The 16,751-nt window shown below is 42.8% G+C and overlaps 1 protein-coding gene and 1 non-coding gene across 2 annotated transcripts; both read right to left on the reverse strand.

The window, feature by feature from the left end:
* Positions 1-118: 118 nt before the first annotated feature.
* kpnb1 (karyopherin (importin) beta 1) lies at positions 119-15,080 on the reverse strand. The gene is made up of 22 exons (XM_048201005.1): positions 14,838-15,080; positions 14,016-14,074; positions 13,303-13,485; positions 11,841-12,041; positions 11,606-11,758; positions 11,465-11,524; positions 11,218-11,307; positions 9,937-10,047; positions 9,745-9,846; positions 8,936-9,160; positions 8,658-8,849; positions 7,699-7,829; positions 6,921-7,068; positions 6,267-6,338; positions 6,037-6,181; positions 5,485-5,567; positions 4,959-5,066; positions 4,019-4,162; positions 3,454-3,559; positions 3,254-3,368; positions 2,348-2,509; positions 119-1,354 (listed from the first exon to the last, which is right to left on the reverse strand). Coding segments are annotated over exons 1-22 (2,631 nt in total). The 5' UTR covers positions 14,878-15,080; the 3' UTR covers positions 119-1,353.
* LOC125276334 lies at positions 5,313-5,454 on the reverse strand. Its single transcript, XR_007186653.1, has one exon. It is a non-coding gene; the product is annotated as a small nucleolar RNA SNORA79 (small nucleolar RNA).
* Positions 15,081-16,751: the final 1,671 nt, after the last annotated feature.

Consider the following 16,751-nt stretch of genomic DNA (forward strand, 5'->3'; position numbering starts at 1 on the left):
AATACTGTCAGGTCATCTGATCCAGTGAAGATGGGAAATTAAGGCATTCTGTATAACGGTGCCGCCTTGATGGAAATGACTCTGCATTACAAGGAAATTTATCAGAAGTACAAACAGAAAGGTTTAATTTAACTTTATTTTCATATCAATGGAAAAATATAACCTCATACAAATGTCTGATTCTGTCCATTGTCTCTTTTTAAAAGCTTGGTGAATGACTCCAATTAAGTGCCGCAAAAGAAACTTAAAAAAAAAAAAAAAAAAAAAAAATTACAACCAAAGCACATCAATGCAAATAAATTTGTGACATCGTTGACATGTTTATTTTGCATCTTCTACATGTTAACATATTAAGCTCAAGTCCATTGGTATCCGCATGGATTTGGCACTCATTTTCCTGCAAAACAAATGAAGGAGAATAAAGTAGGATGTGGAAGTGTCTAATTCCCGTACCCCTCGAACACGGAGCGCTCCGCTAGATCTCTCACCTCGAGTGGCAAAAGTCTTCCCTTTCTAGGGCAGGCGAAAGCTCTGCATATCTGCACAATCCATACTAATAAGAGAACCATTTATTTTTATTTTATTTATTTTTTTAAAAAAAGGGAAGGGGAAAAAAAAAAAAAAAAAAATATACTGCAGCAATTGACTTCCAGAAAAGCAGGACGAACGCTCAGCGCCAGTTCACCCGAGTGCTGCCCGTCCCTGACTACCTGCCGCTCGCCTATGTTTACATAAGTGCTTCTCACTGAATTTGCAAACAAGATTTATCATGTTTATTTATTATTGGTTGAAATAGTAAGAGGGGATGTGGAAACAGCGCCCCCTCCGTTCATTCACACACTCACACTCCAGTCACGCCATTACAAACCCCAGCAGCAGCATTTCCTTCTTGTTTGTATCTTCTGACAAATGAATTGTGTAATAGGGAACAATCTGCAGTCGCAACACCTTAAACGTGCTTAAAGATGAATTCTGCAGATGCACAATGAACAAATCGGTCCTTTCTTTAGCCGGCAAGTTTGCACTAATATGATGCACTAGCTTTTCAAACACAAAAGTGTGTACAGAATGTAGATCATTTTTAATTTTTTTTTTGTGGGGTCAGAGACACATGTTCTGCACATGGAGAAGAGGTGAAGGTTGTGGGCCACTGAGTTTTTCTGCTGGCAACTGCTGGAATTGAACTCTGAAGGTGGTGTGATGTCTCTCGCACTCTTTCTCACTCGCTCACATTCTCAGACACTCATCTCAGCGCACACGTCACTTCTGCTTCGACTTCTATGTGTAAAAGACAGAAGAAACCTCAGTGGGTTTGATTTCCATTATTCTTGGGAGAATTTCCACAGCCAGTAATCTGAAAACAACAAGAAAACAACGAAGAACATTGAAAAGAAAATCGACATTAAACGGAGTAAAACTTTGTGGCAAACATTATGCTACGTTCACACCGAACGCATCTGGGGCATCAGGGACTCTGCTTTGGTAGTATCGTGTTTATGACGTGATCAGCGGTGGAGACCAGAACAAAGATAATAGTCGCCGTGTGTGGTCACCCTGAGCTCTATGATGCGTCGTCATATTTTTATAGAGACAGGAGTAAAAAGGACCTTGCCTGGAACAGGATAAGCGAAGAAATCGGACAATCTGGTTAGTTGTAAAGCGCTTTGCATGATTTTAGCCGTTGATACTAGCCCACCTGCTAGCTAGCAAAAGCCGGCCGGCATAACAGAGTTAAATTGCCGCTACTGGTTTCCAACTGACAAGATGATTCGTTTAATTCGAGGATCTGTGCAGAAAGAGATGGAAGCGCGTCTGACTTCAAAATGTTCAAGCGTCTGACGTGAATTTGACGCCCCAGACGCGTTCAGTGTGAACGCAGCATTAGATGAACTTCACATGAACATGGCACACGTCACCCCAAAATGAATAGTCTTCACTTTTCTCTTTGCTGTTTTAAGCATCTAAGTTTTAGGACCAACACAGGCCTGTTCAGACAGACAAATATTTGTACACTGTATTAGAACAGCTCTGTTTGGGGAGGGGGAAAAAACAAAAACAAAAATCACTGAAGAAAACTGGCCAACCAATACATGCCCAGAGAAAGAATAAAAGGAAATTAGAAATATCAGAGAATTGAAGAGAATGAAACTTTTTCATCCAGGACCTAGAAAAAAAAAAAGAAAAACCCTGACTTTTGTTGCTGAACATTCATGTTTGTGTGAACAGGCCTGAGGACTTCTGCATTGTGACATTCTCAGCTGTCATTAAATGAGATGAAATTCATCCAGAGCCACCTTCATTTGTGTACAGGTGAATTAAATCTGATGAGTGAGGGTCAGTCACGTACCAAGCTTGGCTCTTCAGCTTGCGTAGCTCCTTCGTGGCCCATGTGGCTAAAGTCTTGGTCTTTGTGATCTTGGACCTCCGGCCTTCAGTCAGCAGATCGTTGATCTGAGGTCGAACCTCCACCAGCTTCATCACATCTTTCCCAAAAGTTGTACACAGGTCACTTTGGGGGGGGAGAGGGAAAAAGTGTCAACTTAATTTACTAGTGCAACAGAAGAAACATGCAAGACCAATAAACAAGCTGCAGGTTTAAAAACAATTACCCAAAAAGAAAACGTCAGTGTAATCGCCCATGTCCTTCTAAACCCAATGACTCACGAGAGGAGCAGAAAAAGGAGGAATTCAGTGTCTAACCTACACTAGAGCCTGACATGAACCAGAACAACCACTGTGAATCAAGAACCTCCTGCTGGAGCTCAACACTGAACCACAATGAGCCCCAAAGGCTGAAGACTGTAAGAACGAACAGAAGACTGGCCAATACACAGATTACACCTAGTATTGCTTTAGTAGCTGAAATGAGTGGAACCGGTCCAGGGCTCAACAACATGGCTGACCCAGTCACTTTTTCAATTTCTCACCTCAGTACTACTTGTTAGACCGACGTGAAACACTTAAACACACGGTCTATAGTTAATGAATGGGAAACACTGGCTTGTCATGCTTCATGTTCTTATTTTATTGCAGTTTATGAGTCACACGTTTGAACTTCATATTAGGCTAGTACTTTTAGCTCTGGTATTAAAACTGGAATCGAGAACTGCGAAACTTCACGAGAACACAAGGTTATATTGGTCAACCTTTTTTTTTGCGGGGCCAGTGAAAATCTGAAGCACTGGCCCGTCTGAGCCAGTAGAAAAAACCCTTAGCAAGACTCACTAAAGCAACACAAACAGGACGTTCTTACCCTATGAGGCCTACGGCGTTGGCAACAACTCCGTCGGAACGGTCTTCATCCTCAGCAATGTGTTGAATGAAAGACAAGATAAACTCGACACGAGGTTGTACCAGCATTACATCGGCTGCACAGATTGAGGGGGAAACATGGTTAAAACATCAATCTATTTGACTGTCATCTTCAGTTACGAGATGTCAAAGTAAACTTACGGTGTACATTCTCCTGGTCTCCTTTCAAGCCCTGGATGATCCCAGTGTAAGCTTCCAGACAGCCTTCTCTCAGCTCATTCAAATAGTCCACCATATCATAGTCTGTCTGTAATGACAGAAGCAGCTACTAGTTAATCTCCTAGTTAGCTTGGTTTAGCTTCCAGTTTAAACTCAAAAAAAAAAAAAAAAAAAAATTCTGCATTTCAGACACTGATAACACCTGTGCGATTTGATTTATAATTCTAACACGACCCCCGTGGATGAATCAATGTCCTCTGAAGCAAAATGAAACCACATATGGCCAGCTGTTGTACATGAGAAGGACACTGAACACATTGAAGCTGACGTGACGTGGAAGCCCAGAATCTTCACTCCTAACACGAGCTTCACAACAGTTAGCAAGAATAAAGTATCTTTTTCCACACACACCAAATGTTTCTCTTCAATGCATATTGATTCATCTACAGGGGTTTTCCTGGGTCAGAAACATATTTTGATCTAATTTGTTGTGACAGTTCCTGTGTGAGAAAGGGCCGTCTGCAGGCGTTTTGGGCTGTGGCGTTACCTTGTCCACCTGTGCCTGCGAGGCCTGCTGCAGCGTGTCCAGCACAATGTCCAGGTACTTCTTGAATTCCCCTCCAATGGCAAGAGCAATATCGCCAAAGACAGACAGGATCTGGGGTTTCACAGACCTGTGCACATTCTCGTTCTGCAAGCACACGTTACAGCATTATTACAGTGGAAATTCTGCTCAATATTCTGCTTGAGAGGCAAGTGAAACTCTACCGGGCTTTAGAAACAAAATTAAATTAAATTCACAGTGAACCTTCACAATGAACCCTTTTTGTTTTTCTTATTGCATGACACTGGCTTCAATTAATAACCTTGTCACACCACAGCTGTTATTTTTAAGGACATCTTTAATCTGGCCAATGGAATGAGAGGAAAAAGAAAAGAAAAAAAAAAGCAGGCCTACACAGTTTTCTGAAACCCAGACAACATGAATACTATAGTGATTAGGACCATGTTTTCTGGAATATAAATCAAATTCTCATCTGAAACAGGTTGCAATTTATATACTGCATTTAACATCGAGCAGGCGAAACACATTCAGTACTAATCTGTGCACGAGCTCAAGTTTATTTGTACAATCATTTTCCACACACGAGTAGTTTAGTTATAAATTTAGGCTTGGTGTTGTTTATAAATGTTTATAATGAATGCTGCTATAATTTGGTTTTATGCTGATATTTTTTATTTCTGTTCTGAATTCCATTAAATTTAAAGTATATTTTGTGAGTGAGGGCAGCTAAAATGTGCGACAATCTTTTCTCCCCCTCAATACAGTTGACCAGGAGCGATTTCCACAGAAAACATGGTATGTCACATAGTATTATAGCAAGTAGTAGCGCTAACATTGTAGAGATGTTTGATGTCATGGGATGTTCTGTTGCAAAGACACAAACGCTCGCACAAAGGTGCTTAAGGAAATGGCTATTACTTACACCCAGGTTTTCCAGCAGCAGCTGCATGATTTCATCACAGTAAGGCAGGATATTGGCCATCAGCGCTCGACACAGATCACACACCAGCCCCACCGCAGCCAGACACACCTGCACGGACAAAAGGACAAGCAATGCATCACACACACTTGAGCCCTGCATCTGTCGGATCCCTTTCAAAGAACTTAATGATTTTAACACCCTACCGTAACAATCACCAGCAGCTAATTATGTAAATGGCTCCATTTTGTATATGAAGCTCAAGGTTATATTTTAAAATAGATTGTTTGGGTTGTGTTTAATCCACAAAAGAGCCTCTCAGTGGAAGCAACTATATTGCCTTTAGATGAGTGTATAAGCTGTAGAGTCCTGCAATGTCCAGCGTGGCCACGAGAGACCGCTGGGTCGGCACACGCTGGGTGAAGTGGACTCGCTTTCTCTGTGATGATGCAAAATCCTGAGCTGCCTGAGCTCCGAGCAGCAGGAGGAACGATCATCAACAAACTGTGGTGCTTCAACACAACAGTACCTGATATTCAGCGTAATTCTTCAGCCCAATGACCAGGAACGGCTTGAAGGCTTCCATGTATTTCAAGAAATCACTGCCCAAAACTGGAGTGGGAAGGAAAAGGGGAAAAAGTTCAGTATCATTCACTGCTATAACGAGATACTGAATAAAGCCTGTCAACTGAACTACTTCATGTCAAGGTTATTTTAGTCCTGAAGGAGTCTCAAATGAGTTTCCCCATGACCACTTGTAGTCAGATTTTGGCTTATTTTATTACATCCTACATCACCTTATTGACACAAATATGAACAAAAAGCAGCAGCCACGTTATGCAGCTCAAGGGAACGGGAAAGAGCCAAACAAAAAGGATAAGAATGGCAACTGCAATTATGGAGATGTTTGAAGACACACTTCCTTATAACCGATCAGATCAAAACCACCAGGTGGAAACAACGGCAGAGTTTATGCTAGTATTTAGCAGTGTGTTCACTTTTCACCCATAATGCACCTTAATTCCAGCTGTAAACAGAGGCAATAGCTCCATGCAAGCATTGGGAATGTGAAGGCCCTCACCTTCCACCAAAGTGCTGACGGCCATGAGCGCGTCCTCCTGAACGCCTCCAGAGCCGGCGGTGCTCTGAAACATGCGCAGCAGAGACGCCATCACCACGTCTGAGATCTGCAGCGCATCCTGATGCTGCACCTTCCGCAAGACGTTCTGTTGAAGGACAAGAGAGCTGAGAACAAAAACATAACACAAAAAAAAAAAAACCTCAAGGTCAGAAGTTCTGTGAAGGTCTGACCTGCAGGGTGGCGCACAGGAGCGACTGCAGGTCATTGAACTGGATCCTGTCTGACGTGCTCTGGATGTGAGACTGGACAAAACAGATGCACTCGATTACATCAACTCAAAACAAGCACCATCCTCATACACAGCTTGATTTGTTCTTAAAATAAAGCAGCAGCGTCTAGAAATCAAACACTAAACAATTGGACTGGCTTGATGATACTGATTTCTTGATTTTAATTATTCTCATTTTGATGAACCAATATTGATTCTTAAATCCCAATAATCAACCTTTTAGCCTGTGCTGTTTTCAAACATCACATTTACCTCAGTAAAGCCATTCAATGACCATAAACTCGACAGTTGGCTAGAAAAATAACTCTAGTGAGGAGCATTTTGATATATGCACCATATTACATTCATTATATTTTTACTTCACCTTTAAATGTTCATATTTCAGAGACAAACTGGGGGTAGAAACAATTGTATCAAATTATTTATTAAATATAATATATTTTTATCATATCTTTTGTGCAATTTAAGTGTTTGTATACAAATCAGTTGTTAATTAACATTTAATATTGTAGTAATGTAGCCACACTAACAGGGAAATCTGGAACTGAATCAGCCCTACTCAACATCCATGTGAAGCATTGTGTCATTTCTTCACCTCCATTTGCAGGACCTGCTGCAGTCGCTCCATAATGACCAGTGTGGTCTTCTGCACCGCTGGGTAACAATCCTTTGCACTGTTCTTCACGATCTCCATCAGAGCCTCATACGCTGCACTGCGCAGGTTATTCTGATGCCCATCTGGCCTACCAACAAAGAAACAACACACTGAATCACTGAACTCTGTCTGGAGCGTCAGAACTGAACCTTAGCGAGCGGATAACAGAAGCAGAGCTCAGCTCATATTCACCTGCCCTGGGTTCATGACTGTGGGTTATCTGGGACTAAAACTTAAAAGCCAAAAATAAGGAAACACTTTGGTGGAACATTCCTTGTGTAGAGAATATTAGTATAAATACTATTAGTATGTAGAGTATATTATCTTAATTACGACACCAAGTAATAACATTACTGGCCTTTTTTACACCAGGTGTTACGATGCGTTTTTGGCGCACTGATCACAAGAGGTCAGCGGGAAGCGAGGTCTGAAATGTTTTATGATCAGATCTCTCAAACCACAAACAGAGGTATTTAAAGATACAGGTGAGCACATGCCATTGGAATGCGTCCTGGACAGCAGTGACATGCAACCTACAGCAGCAAGTATTATTTAGGCATTTATTTAGAAAACAAGGTATAAGATTGTGTCTGAAGCTTGTGCACTTCCTTTAATCATTTACTGAAAGAAAATGGACACGAGTTTATTTTGCACACTACATGCAGCAAGTTAATGAAAATGAAACATTTGGCAGCTGTTTGATACAATCATGGTTTACCTGTCTGTGGTCTCCAGCAGTTTCTGGACAATGAGCTCAAAGGAAGAGGACAGGCAGTATGTGCTAGGCTCTTCCTGATCGTCGGCAGCATCTGTGGCCTCGTATGCAGCTTCAGCCAAACTAGAGAAAGCCTGAAAAAAGCATCCATTAGCCTCAATTTACAGCACAACCAACACACTGATTAATCCCATGAGCACCTGCTATGAATCGGAGGTTCTTATACTTCAATACTTAAGGTTTTGTCTAAATATTTGTTGCGTTATATTCAGTGCCAAGCCATTTCAACTATTCCAACACACCAAAACAATGAACACATTTACATGCACACCGATACACCGATAACTCAAAAACCAGCTTATTGAATTAACATGTCCCAGTGCACATGCCAACCAATAACTCGGCAAATAAATCCGGTTATTCCTGGGTGTGGCGTCAAACCTAATCATTGGTGTATCTGACTGAGAGCAATTCATTTTTCACATGAGATGTGATGTTGAACAAGTATTTTGAGTGAACTGCTTCTATTTCAGCTGCATGAGATCAGAACACATTTTATTATTTCTTGGGTAAAGAAAGAGTCATAGTTTCCAATACATTTCCTACTGCCAAATGCTTGCTCTGTCTGCATGCACTTCAGTCTGCAGTAAGGATGCTTTCCTGGCACACACACACACACACACACACACACTCCAATAAGCCACAGAACGCTGGTTAATGTGTTTACATGCCAGGAGAAATCAAGCTGTGTTGATTGGTTTATCGAATGTCAAACAGTTTTACCATGAAGGAAAACCTATTAATGCATTTACATGACCACATACATTGTCAGCATATTATGCATAATCAGGTTAAGAATGTGCATGTAAATGTGCTCACTTATCAATTTTGTCATCATGAAAGCAGCCATGTGACAGGACTTGCTCAGAAAGTGGAAGGCGTTGTGAACGGTCCCGTCTTACCCAGCAGACGTTGGAGGCCACGCGAGGCTCGGCCCCGAGACCCTCGATCAGGCACTGGAGCAGAGGGGCCAGATACACCTCATTGATGGCGGCCTCAGGGAGCAGATCACAGATGCGTCCCAACGTCCAGGCCGTCGTGTCTCTCACCACCACACTGGGGTCCTTCATCAGCTCAATGAGGGTGGGCATGGCCTGACAACACATCCGTGAGCGTCACATACATTTCCCGTCACACGTCAATGGTTGCATCAGTCTGGCATCTGAGTGTAAACCGTTACCTGAATGACGAGTGGTTTGAGCTGGTTGAGTTCAGGACCCTCCAGAATGGAGCCGAAGGCCATGACGGAGGCGTCACGGTAGCGCCAGTCGGGGTGTTTGATGTGCTCTTTGATGAAGGGCAGCACGTGTGGCACCACATCGTCCTCACAACACGTTGCCAAAAGCATCAGACACACGCCAGCAGCCTTACACGGGTTCCAGTCGTCATCGTCGTCATTCTCATCCTTCAAAAGGCACATATAGTCTCCTCAGTAACATTCCCAAAGAGTTCAGTAGCTTATTTCAGTTCAAACTATTTCATTTTGAAAGTAATCTGAGATCAATAGACAGTATTCAAAGAAAAGCTGCTGCTGTTTAAAAAAGCAGAAACACCCATCTGAGCTCAGTTCATACAATCAACTCAGACACTATAGCAGCCAAAACTTTCATTTCAAAGCAGCTCTTTGAGAAAATTGTGATAATTTAGCACAATTAATTTTATAAAGCCGATAAAGGCTTATAAAGGCTGCATTTTGACATGCCATTTTTATTTGATTTCTTACTCAGAAATAACTGATAGGCTGCCGTTATAGTCATACTGTTAGAAATGGAATAAAAAAAAAAAAAAAAAAAAAAAAACTTACATCAATTACGTGCGGTTAGTGAATGAGACTCAGCTGCTCAGTGTGAGCGTATTGCCATGAGAGTCTGTGCCACTGACTGCCAGAGATAATGGCATTTGGTTCAGTGTGCTCAATAACTCAAAAGGAAGTTACTGCACACACAACTTGCATCTGGGAAAAAAACCCAGCAGTGACACCAGCTTTACCTGTTTGGTGAGCGTCTGTGTTAGGATCGGCACCAGGTACTGCAGAGCTCCTTTTGCGTAAAACTTGCTCGTGTGCTCTGGAGGACGACCCTGTTCAGAGGCCTGAGGACAAATATTAACGAGCACATCAAAAACTGTCAAGCGTTTATTTGACTAGCAGATTGCAGATGTAGCGCCAGCATCAAGCATCACCTCAGTGGCTTCAATGGCCAGATCCATTTCCTCGTCGCAGACGTTGGACCAGAACTCAATCCCCTGTAAGGCCACTTCATCAATGTCGCTCTTCATGGCCTCTATTGTGATCTGAACACAGAGCATCTGGTGAGACACTGACAACATCGCTGCAGCAGAGACAAGAGCGCTGATGCACATCAATGCCTGTACTTTGAGTTCTGCCATCATTTAAGTTCAATTAATGATTTCAGCACTGTATGTTACTATATTTTAATCAACATTAAACCTATATTTTCTTCATGTTTCAAACTACAACAGTTTCCTACAAAGGTTACATGTTTTTGTGCTGTTTTTCCTAGTCTGATTTGGTTATAGATGTGTCTCATTAATGTGCAAGAAAAAGTCATTTGCACAAGACAAGTCTGTCTCTCTATAGTCCTGCAGCGCACCTCCCAGAATGCTTTAGAAGTTTCCCCATTCAACACCCTAAGAAGCTGATGAGCTGAACCAGATGTTTTAATTAGAGGGACATCTAAACCCATTCCAGGAAGTGAGTTTTGATATACATTACAGCGTTGCCAGATCCTTTTTTCTTTCAAACAAATGGTCTGATGAAACAAGGCCAAAATGAACCTAGAAATATATATGATATTCTAGAAATATTAAAATATCACATCATTTTATAATCCACTTTGCCAACTGAGGGGAAAAAAAAAAAAGTTTATAAGACGTGGAAACGGCAGCAGCTTTACACACATTACCAAAGATATGACGCCACGGTCAACTTTGGTTTTGTTAAAATGGCTGCCGTAATAAACTGACCAAACATCAACTATAGTTATCAATGCAAACATCACAATTTTGGGACCAATTCATCTTTCATTCTCACATTGAGGTTGTCGAGATGGTCCTCACAGCAGAACATGTGATCCAGGGGGCAAGGTTTTATCCAGATCCAACTCCTCCCACTTTACATACAAGAAGCGTCTCGCTGCAGCCTGCGGTAGACATCCAACCCGGCCCACTTCCAACTGTGACGTTAGAAGCCAGGCCAATACCGCCCTGCAGCCGATTCTTAAGATTTTATTGGTCATGTCAATCACAGTACCGATCCCTTAACCTACCCATCTGGATCTGGATCCAATCTCCCCCCTGGATCTCGTGTACTGCAGTGAGGAGCTAAGTGAATCTTTGAAGCGTGTACATGACCTTTGTGTCATAATGAACCTTGTCTGTTGTTCTACATGGTATCAGGGCATGAATATCAGTTTTATTCAACATCCTCATCTGCAAACTTACAGCAAACAACGCAGGGCCCATGTACGTCTCCATGTACTGATAATACAAGGACATGATCTTCACCAGGTTCTGTAAGGCAGCCACTCTCACCTACAGCAACACAAAATTAGACACTTATAATGCTTCTAAAACATCTTACATCATTAAACATACTCTTTATGTATGCTTAAGTGTCAATCTCAATGTCTGTAGAGGAGATTTTTTGTTTGATGGACATGTTCTGCATGTTAAAACGAGAGCAACGCACCCTGGTGTCCGGACACTGTGTGGCTTCACAGACAACCTGCATGATGAAGTGTCTCTCAGTCTAGAGAAAGAGAAAGCATGAGATTTAATGCCCATCCACTGCCGAAGCCTTCTGAAAGCATCATAATTGAAGTGGCAGTACCTCCTTATCAAAGTTGGCTTTTGTGAACTCCAGCGAGTTGAGGAGCGCATTAGTGGCAGCCAGTTTGACGTTGTTGCTGGGCTCCTCCTTCCTCATGCCCTGGATGATGGCCGTCAGGATCTGGTTGGCGTTGTCCTGAAGGTGCTCTGGGTCCTGACAAAGGGTTTGCAAGGAAAAATTAAGCCGGCAACTTGAAAAACAGCGCAGTAACTAAGCGTTTGGACTGAGGACTCACGATGTCCTGGCAAATGTATCCGATGGCCTCCAGCGTGGACTCCTTCATGTGCTCTGTGCTGCTGGGGTCTGTCACATTGGCCACCAGCTGAGGGATGAGCTCAGGCCACTGATTGACAGGGATCTCCGCGCACGCGATACCAGCCACACACTGAGACGCTGAGCTCGGCCGATAGGTCTCTGTGCCCAGAGTCTGCAACACCTACAGCAGACGGAGAACGAAAAACTGAGCAGCACTCGCAAAAACAGATTTAGACCGTACCGGTCATTAATGTCAGGTCAAGTCACCTTTATTCATATAGCGCTTTTTACAATGCAGATCGTGTCAAAGCAGCTTTACAGTGATAACTGGTAAATAATTTTGTCTGCACAGAAAATGTTGTCATTGTCCAGCTTAAGTAAATATTCAGTATTGATTCATTCCATTGTAAAAAAAACAAACAAACAAAAAACAATAGTTATTAATACTGTTCGCATAAAATGGTGTTAATGCAGGCAGATCAAAAACCGCGTTGAATATCAAGTGTCAAGCAATGTGGAGACATGCTCAAAAGTTCAGCTCCAACAAGTGTCTGATCAGGGCTGGAGCTCAACTGAGACTGCGCTGACCTTAACATTTCAACACCACCAGCACTTTGACCAAGCAGCGCTTCGACACGGTTCTGCTCAGCAGCATGGACAGAGACACAAATGCTCTGATGGCACAACAGTTTTCAGTAGAGACATTTGTTAGCCTGTGGCTAATGTTATTTGGACAGCACTCTGTCCCGGCTCCGTGAAGCAAGAGAAAGGATGACGATCAGAAGCACGTCTGATGCTAACGCTTGATCCTGCCAGCAACGCACCTCATCAAATTAAACCACGTAGGTGTAAATACGCATATAAAAGTAGGGACGCTTGAAATACTGATGATGTATCAAGAGGCCTGAACGTCAAATAAAAATACTGATTTAATTTTGCCATATATTTAGCATGACAATTAATGTGCAAAATAATCTTTGAAGTCAGAGTAACGTCAGCTGTCATTCAAACATGCAGAGAGAAGAGTATTTCACACTAAATAAAGCCACATTTCTGATCATGAATTGACTGAATTACATTAATTAATTACGGTTGATAAGTGGCAAGTAAAAACAGTAAATATTTAAAACGTTCTTAAATATTTTGCACAATTCAATGAATCCCTTCAGTCGGTAAGTACTTGCTCAATGACAAGTTTACAGTAAAAGCAACTAAATTGTATTGATATAATGGTACATTTACCAATTTTAATATATTTATGGTTAAAACTCTTTGCTCAGATCTTGAGGATGATTACTTTTGATTTCTGAACTGCAGAAACCTTGATATATTGTATGCGTCACTGTACACCGAGTTATTTACCCACCAGATGAACTTCAACATCAACGCGACACAGAGCGAGCAGACGTGTACCAACCACACTGATGGAGGGGTGTCCTTACGTAGTTCTTGATCTCTCTGCGGGCGCTGGCGTCGATGGCCAGCCATCTCTGCTGGTACTGCGTCTTCACATCCGGATCCTTCGACGTCAGAGAGTTCTTCACCTGCAGACCGGCAGCGACTCGTGCCACCTGTGTGTTCCCGGGATTGGCCAACACTTTGGACAGCTCCACCAGGAAGGTCGGCTGAAACAAACCAAGATGGCGGATTTAGATGAGCCAAGAGCAACGGCAGAGACCTGCCCTCATAACTGGAGATAAAAGCTTGAAACGTCAGATGATCAAGAACAAACACTTAATTGAAGATTGAGGCGATCTCACCCTCCGCCTCTGACAAACAAATAGGTGCAACATGCAAAAGGGCAGAAGATGCTTGACTTGCATTCAAATATGGCACTACTTGAGCTGATCAAACTGCACAAACTCAGTACAGCGTCAAGCTGAAGCTCATTACTGTCACTAAAGGACACTGAGGTTAGTATCGTTTACCAGTTTCTGGCTGTGTCCAAATCTACTAACATGTCCTGATCCAGCTGGTGTTAAAGCAGAGGCACATTTATACAGAAACTGACTACACTCTTAAAACAATGGTTCTATGGCCCCAAAATTTCTGTAGTGAGCTGCCTTCGGTTTTGGACACAGCCAGGAAATAAAAGTGAAAGGTCGGGTTACACAGCATTAGAGCAGATGTAATGTAGTGTAGTGCTGATCATCACCAGGTTCTCGATGGCCGCCTGCTCCAGAAACTTCTGCGCCGCTTCCAGCTCATTCCGATCTGAAAATCAACCACAATCACGAAGAAACTCATGATCAATCACGAATGACATGCGTGAAGTATCACAGCTTTCCTCTCCCGCCAAACCCTCCGCAAACTCACGCATCTCCCGCTGCAGCGGCTAAACACGAAACTAAACATGCTGCGATCGGCTTCATTCCGCCTCACGCTGAACAAAACAGCCATTCGCTCACTCGCCTCGTGTCGCTGCTATTAAAGAGCGAGAGAAATGGCGGACACTAAAGCGAGCTTAAACTTGGAAACTTTTTGAAGCAGATGACTGAGTGCTAGCCATGCTAACACCTAGCCACTTCCTGACTAGCATGCTAACCTGCTAATAACTTTACCAAGACTAGCCTGCGCGCGCGACAAACCTCACGACATCAGCACATGTGCGGGAATATGAGCAGGAACTTTTCCTTAATACATTTACTCAAATAGTCAAATTATCTGCCCGCGTGCGCGTGAGAGACTCGAGTCGCCGCACAGGCCGGCAAACGCTCGTTTTCAAACGCAACGCGCGCGAGCTTTGACGGCTGACGCGCGCGTTTGCTGTTCGCGTCGACAGTCTTTAGATTAATGTGCAGCTTTGTGTGTTTCAACAGCTGTTCACACAACATGGACAAGCGTCGTGAGGCCTCCGCTGAATTAGCCGCCCGCTAACACACACACACAGACACACACAAACCCTTCAATCTGTGATCGCACGCGTGAAAACTACACACATGTGTGAATCAAATGCGTGCGGGCGAGGCTCGCGTACCTGGAGACACGGTTTTCTCGAGGATTGTGATCAGCTCCATCCTGACGCGCGCAAACGCGACGAGATCTGCAGTGACGGGAACGAGTGGAATCGGTCGTGTAAAGTCAGAATCGCGTCCACGCCTAAAAACGAGGACGAGCAGTTCTCGCGGCTAACCGCTTCTTCTCATCAGCCGCTGTCGCGAGGAAAAGGCCGCGCGGAACTCCCGCCTGCGGAACGATATCACGCGCTGACGTCACAGTCTCCGCCCATGCGCAGCATCAGAACAGTTTCTCACAGTCTTCCTCTGAAACAGCATCTTCTGAGCCATTTGTGGAATAAATCACTCTTTCTTCAAAACCTTAAATAGGTTCGGGCACTTAGAGACCGTCTGCAACTAAACACATTCTGCACTGTCACTCTTGTGTTGCAAAACAGTAAACACAAGCAACAGAAGTGAAACACAGTCATGGTTTACACACAACGGCTCAAAACTGTTCACACTGGTTTCTAATGATGTGATCAAACCAACTGTACGAAAAATAAGCCAGTTCAGAGAGCACAGATGAACAATCTGAGAGGAAGAGCAGGGAGTGGAGGCACACCAAAGGGTTTTTCCCATCATTCCCTGTGATGTGGACAGTCCTCAGGCCGGACCAGACGTGAATCCCATTGACTGTAACCTGCTTTTCATTTGGAGTTTTCTTTGACCTTTTGCAATTGGACTACTGTATTTAAGTGCTGAATATACAGACATTCAATACTTTACAATATTCTATACTTGCGGTACGTACAGTATACAATATTTTCACCTAAACGAATAGAGCTTAAAGTCTGGCTCTGTCCTAAAGGGCCGTTCACACAGAATGCTTTTGCATTTAAAAATACAAGATGCTGGGAAGAGGGATAGAAGAAAATAGTTCAAGGTCTTGAGCTGAGCTTCTTTTAACTTGACACGGCGTTCTGAAAACACGGCGCTCGTGTGCGAGACACAAAGAGCAGGGTTAAAGACGTCCATCCAACGCCACATAGAAAAATAATGGAAGAAGTGCACAGTGGCACAAAAACAGAATCTGTGTGATTTAGCACGGGGCCCATGAATTATTAGGAGCACACTTGAGCTCCCGGGATCATGTTACTCCCAATTTCCGACTCGGACAAGAACTTCAGGCGTTCGACTCGATCCGTCTGGAATCGGATTAGTCAAAATCACAAATAAATAAATACGATTTGTGAACCGGTTTATTGCAAAGAAGCAGCACAAAATAATAATTCTTCATGAATCGACATCTGTCAGGTCTTGTGGCGGGTCATGATTTTTGCACTTAAAAACAGTAAAAGGTTATTAAAAAGTAATTATTTTTCAAAATGAAAAACAAAAACAAAACAAAAGAAAACAACAGACCAAGACACAATTATTGCAGCTGAATCATGGAACCCAGAAAAGTGTGTCTTTTCGATGTTATTTCTTCAAAACAACACCTTAAGTACAATATGATGACCTTAAGAAATAAACATTTCATGAATCATTCAAATCAAAACCAATGCATCAACAAACATGTTCTTTTTTAAATGTTAGGCTGTTTGTACATTAGCCTAAACAGATATCTACGTAATTTATCTGTTTATCAGCCCATGGAAGGAAACTAAGTGGAAAAGGCGTCTGTGGAGCGTCAGTTTGTGTACAAATGTAGGTCTTTGAATAAATTCAACTTTTGGCTATATATTTTGTAGATTATTAGACTGAAATCAGTCCCAAACCCTGCCTGAGAGTCATCGTTATCATCCTCCACCGCTCGAGTGACCCGGTCCTTCTCATCAACAGAGTTTGGTTTGGTTTGTGTTCAGCATCTCAACCGTTCGACCTTGTAGTGTCAGGCCTGATCTTTCTGCCATCATATCGATGATTTCTAAAATGACATGACAGGAGAGTCA

This window comes from Megalobrama amblycephala, linkage group LG9, assembly GCF_018812025.1.
Source record: "Megalobrama amblycephala isolate DHTTF-2021 linkage group LG9, ASM1881202v1, whole genome shotgun sequence".
Lineage (NCBI taxonomy): Eukaryota > Metazoa > Chordata > Actinopteri > Cypriniformes > Xenocyprididae > Megalobrama > Megalobrama amblycephala.

What these genes read in the sequence shown, in the direction of transcription:
- kpnb1 (XM_048201005.1), bottom strand. Translation starts at nt 14,877, where the DNA reads ATGGAGCTGATCACAATCCTCGAGAAAACCGTGTCTCCAG. An exon ending in AAGCCAACTTTGATAAGGAG is followed by an intron (nt 11,525 to 11,605) that starts GTACTGCCACTT and finishes CTCTTTCTCTAG; the next exon opens with ACTGAGAGACACTTCATCAT. An exon ending in TCAAACCACTCGTCATTCAG is followed by an intron (nt 8,850 to 8,935) that starts GTAACGGTTTAC and finishes ATGTGTTGTCAG; the next exon opens with GCCATGCCCACCCTCATTGA.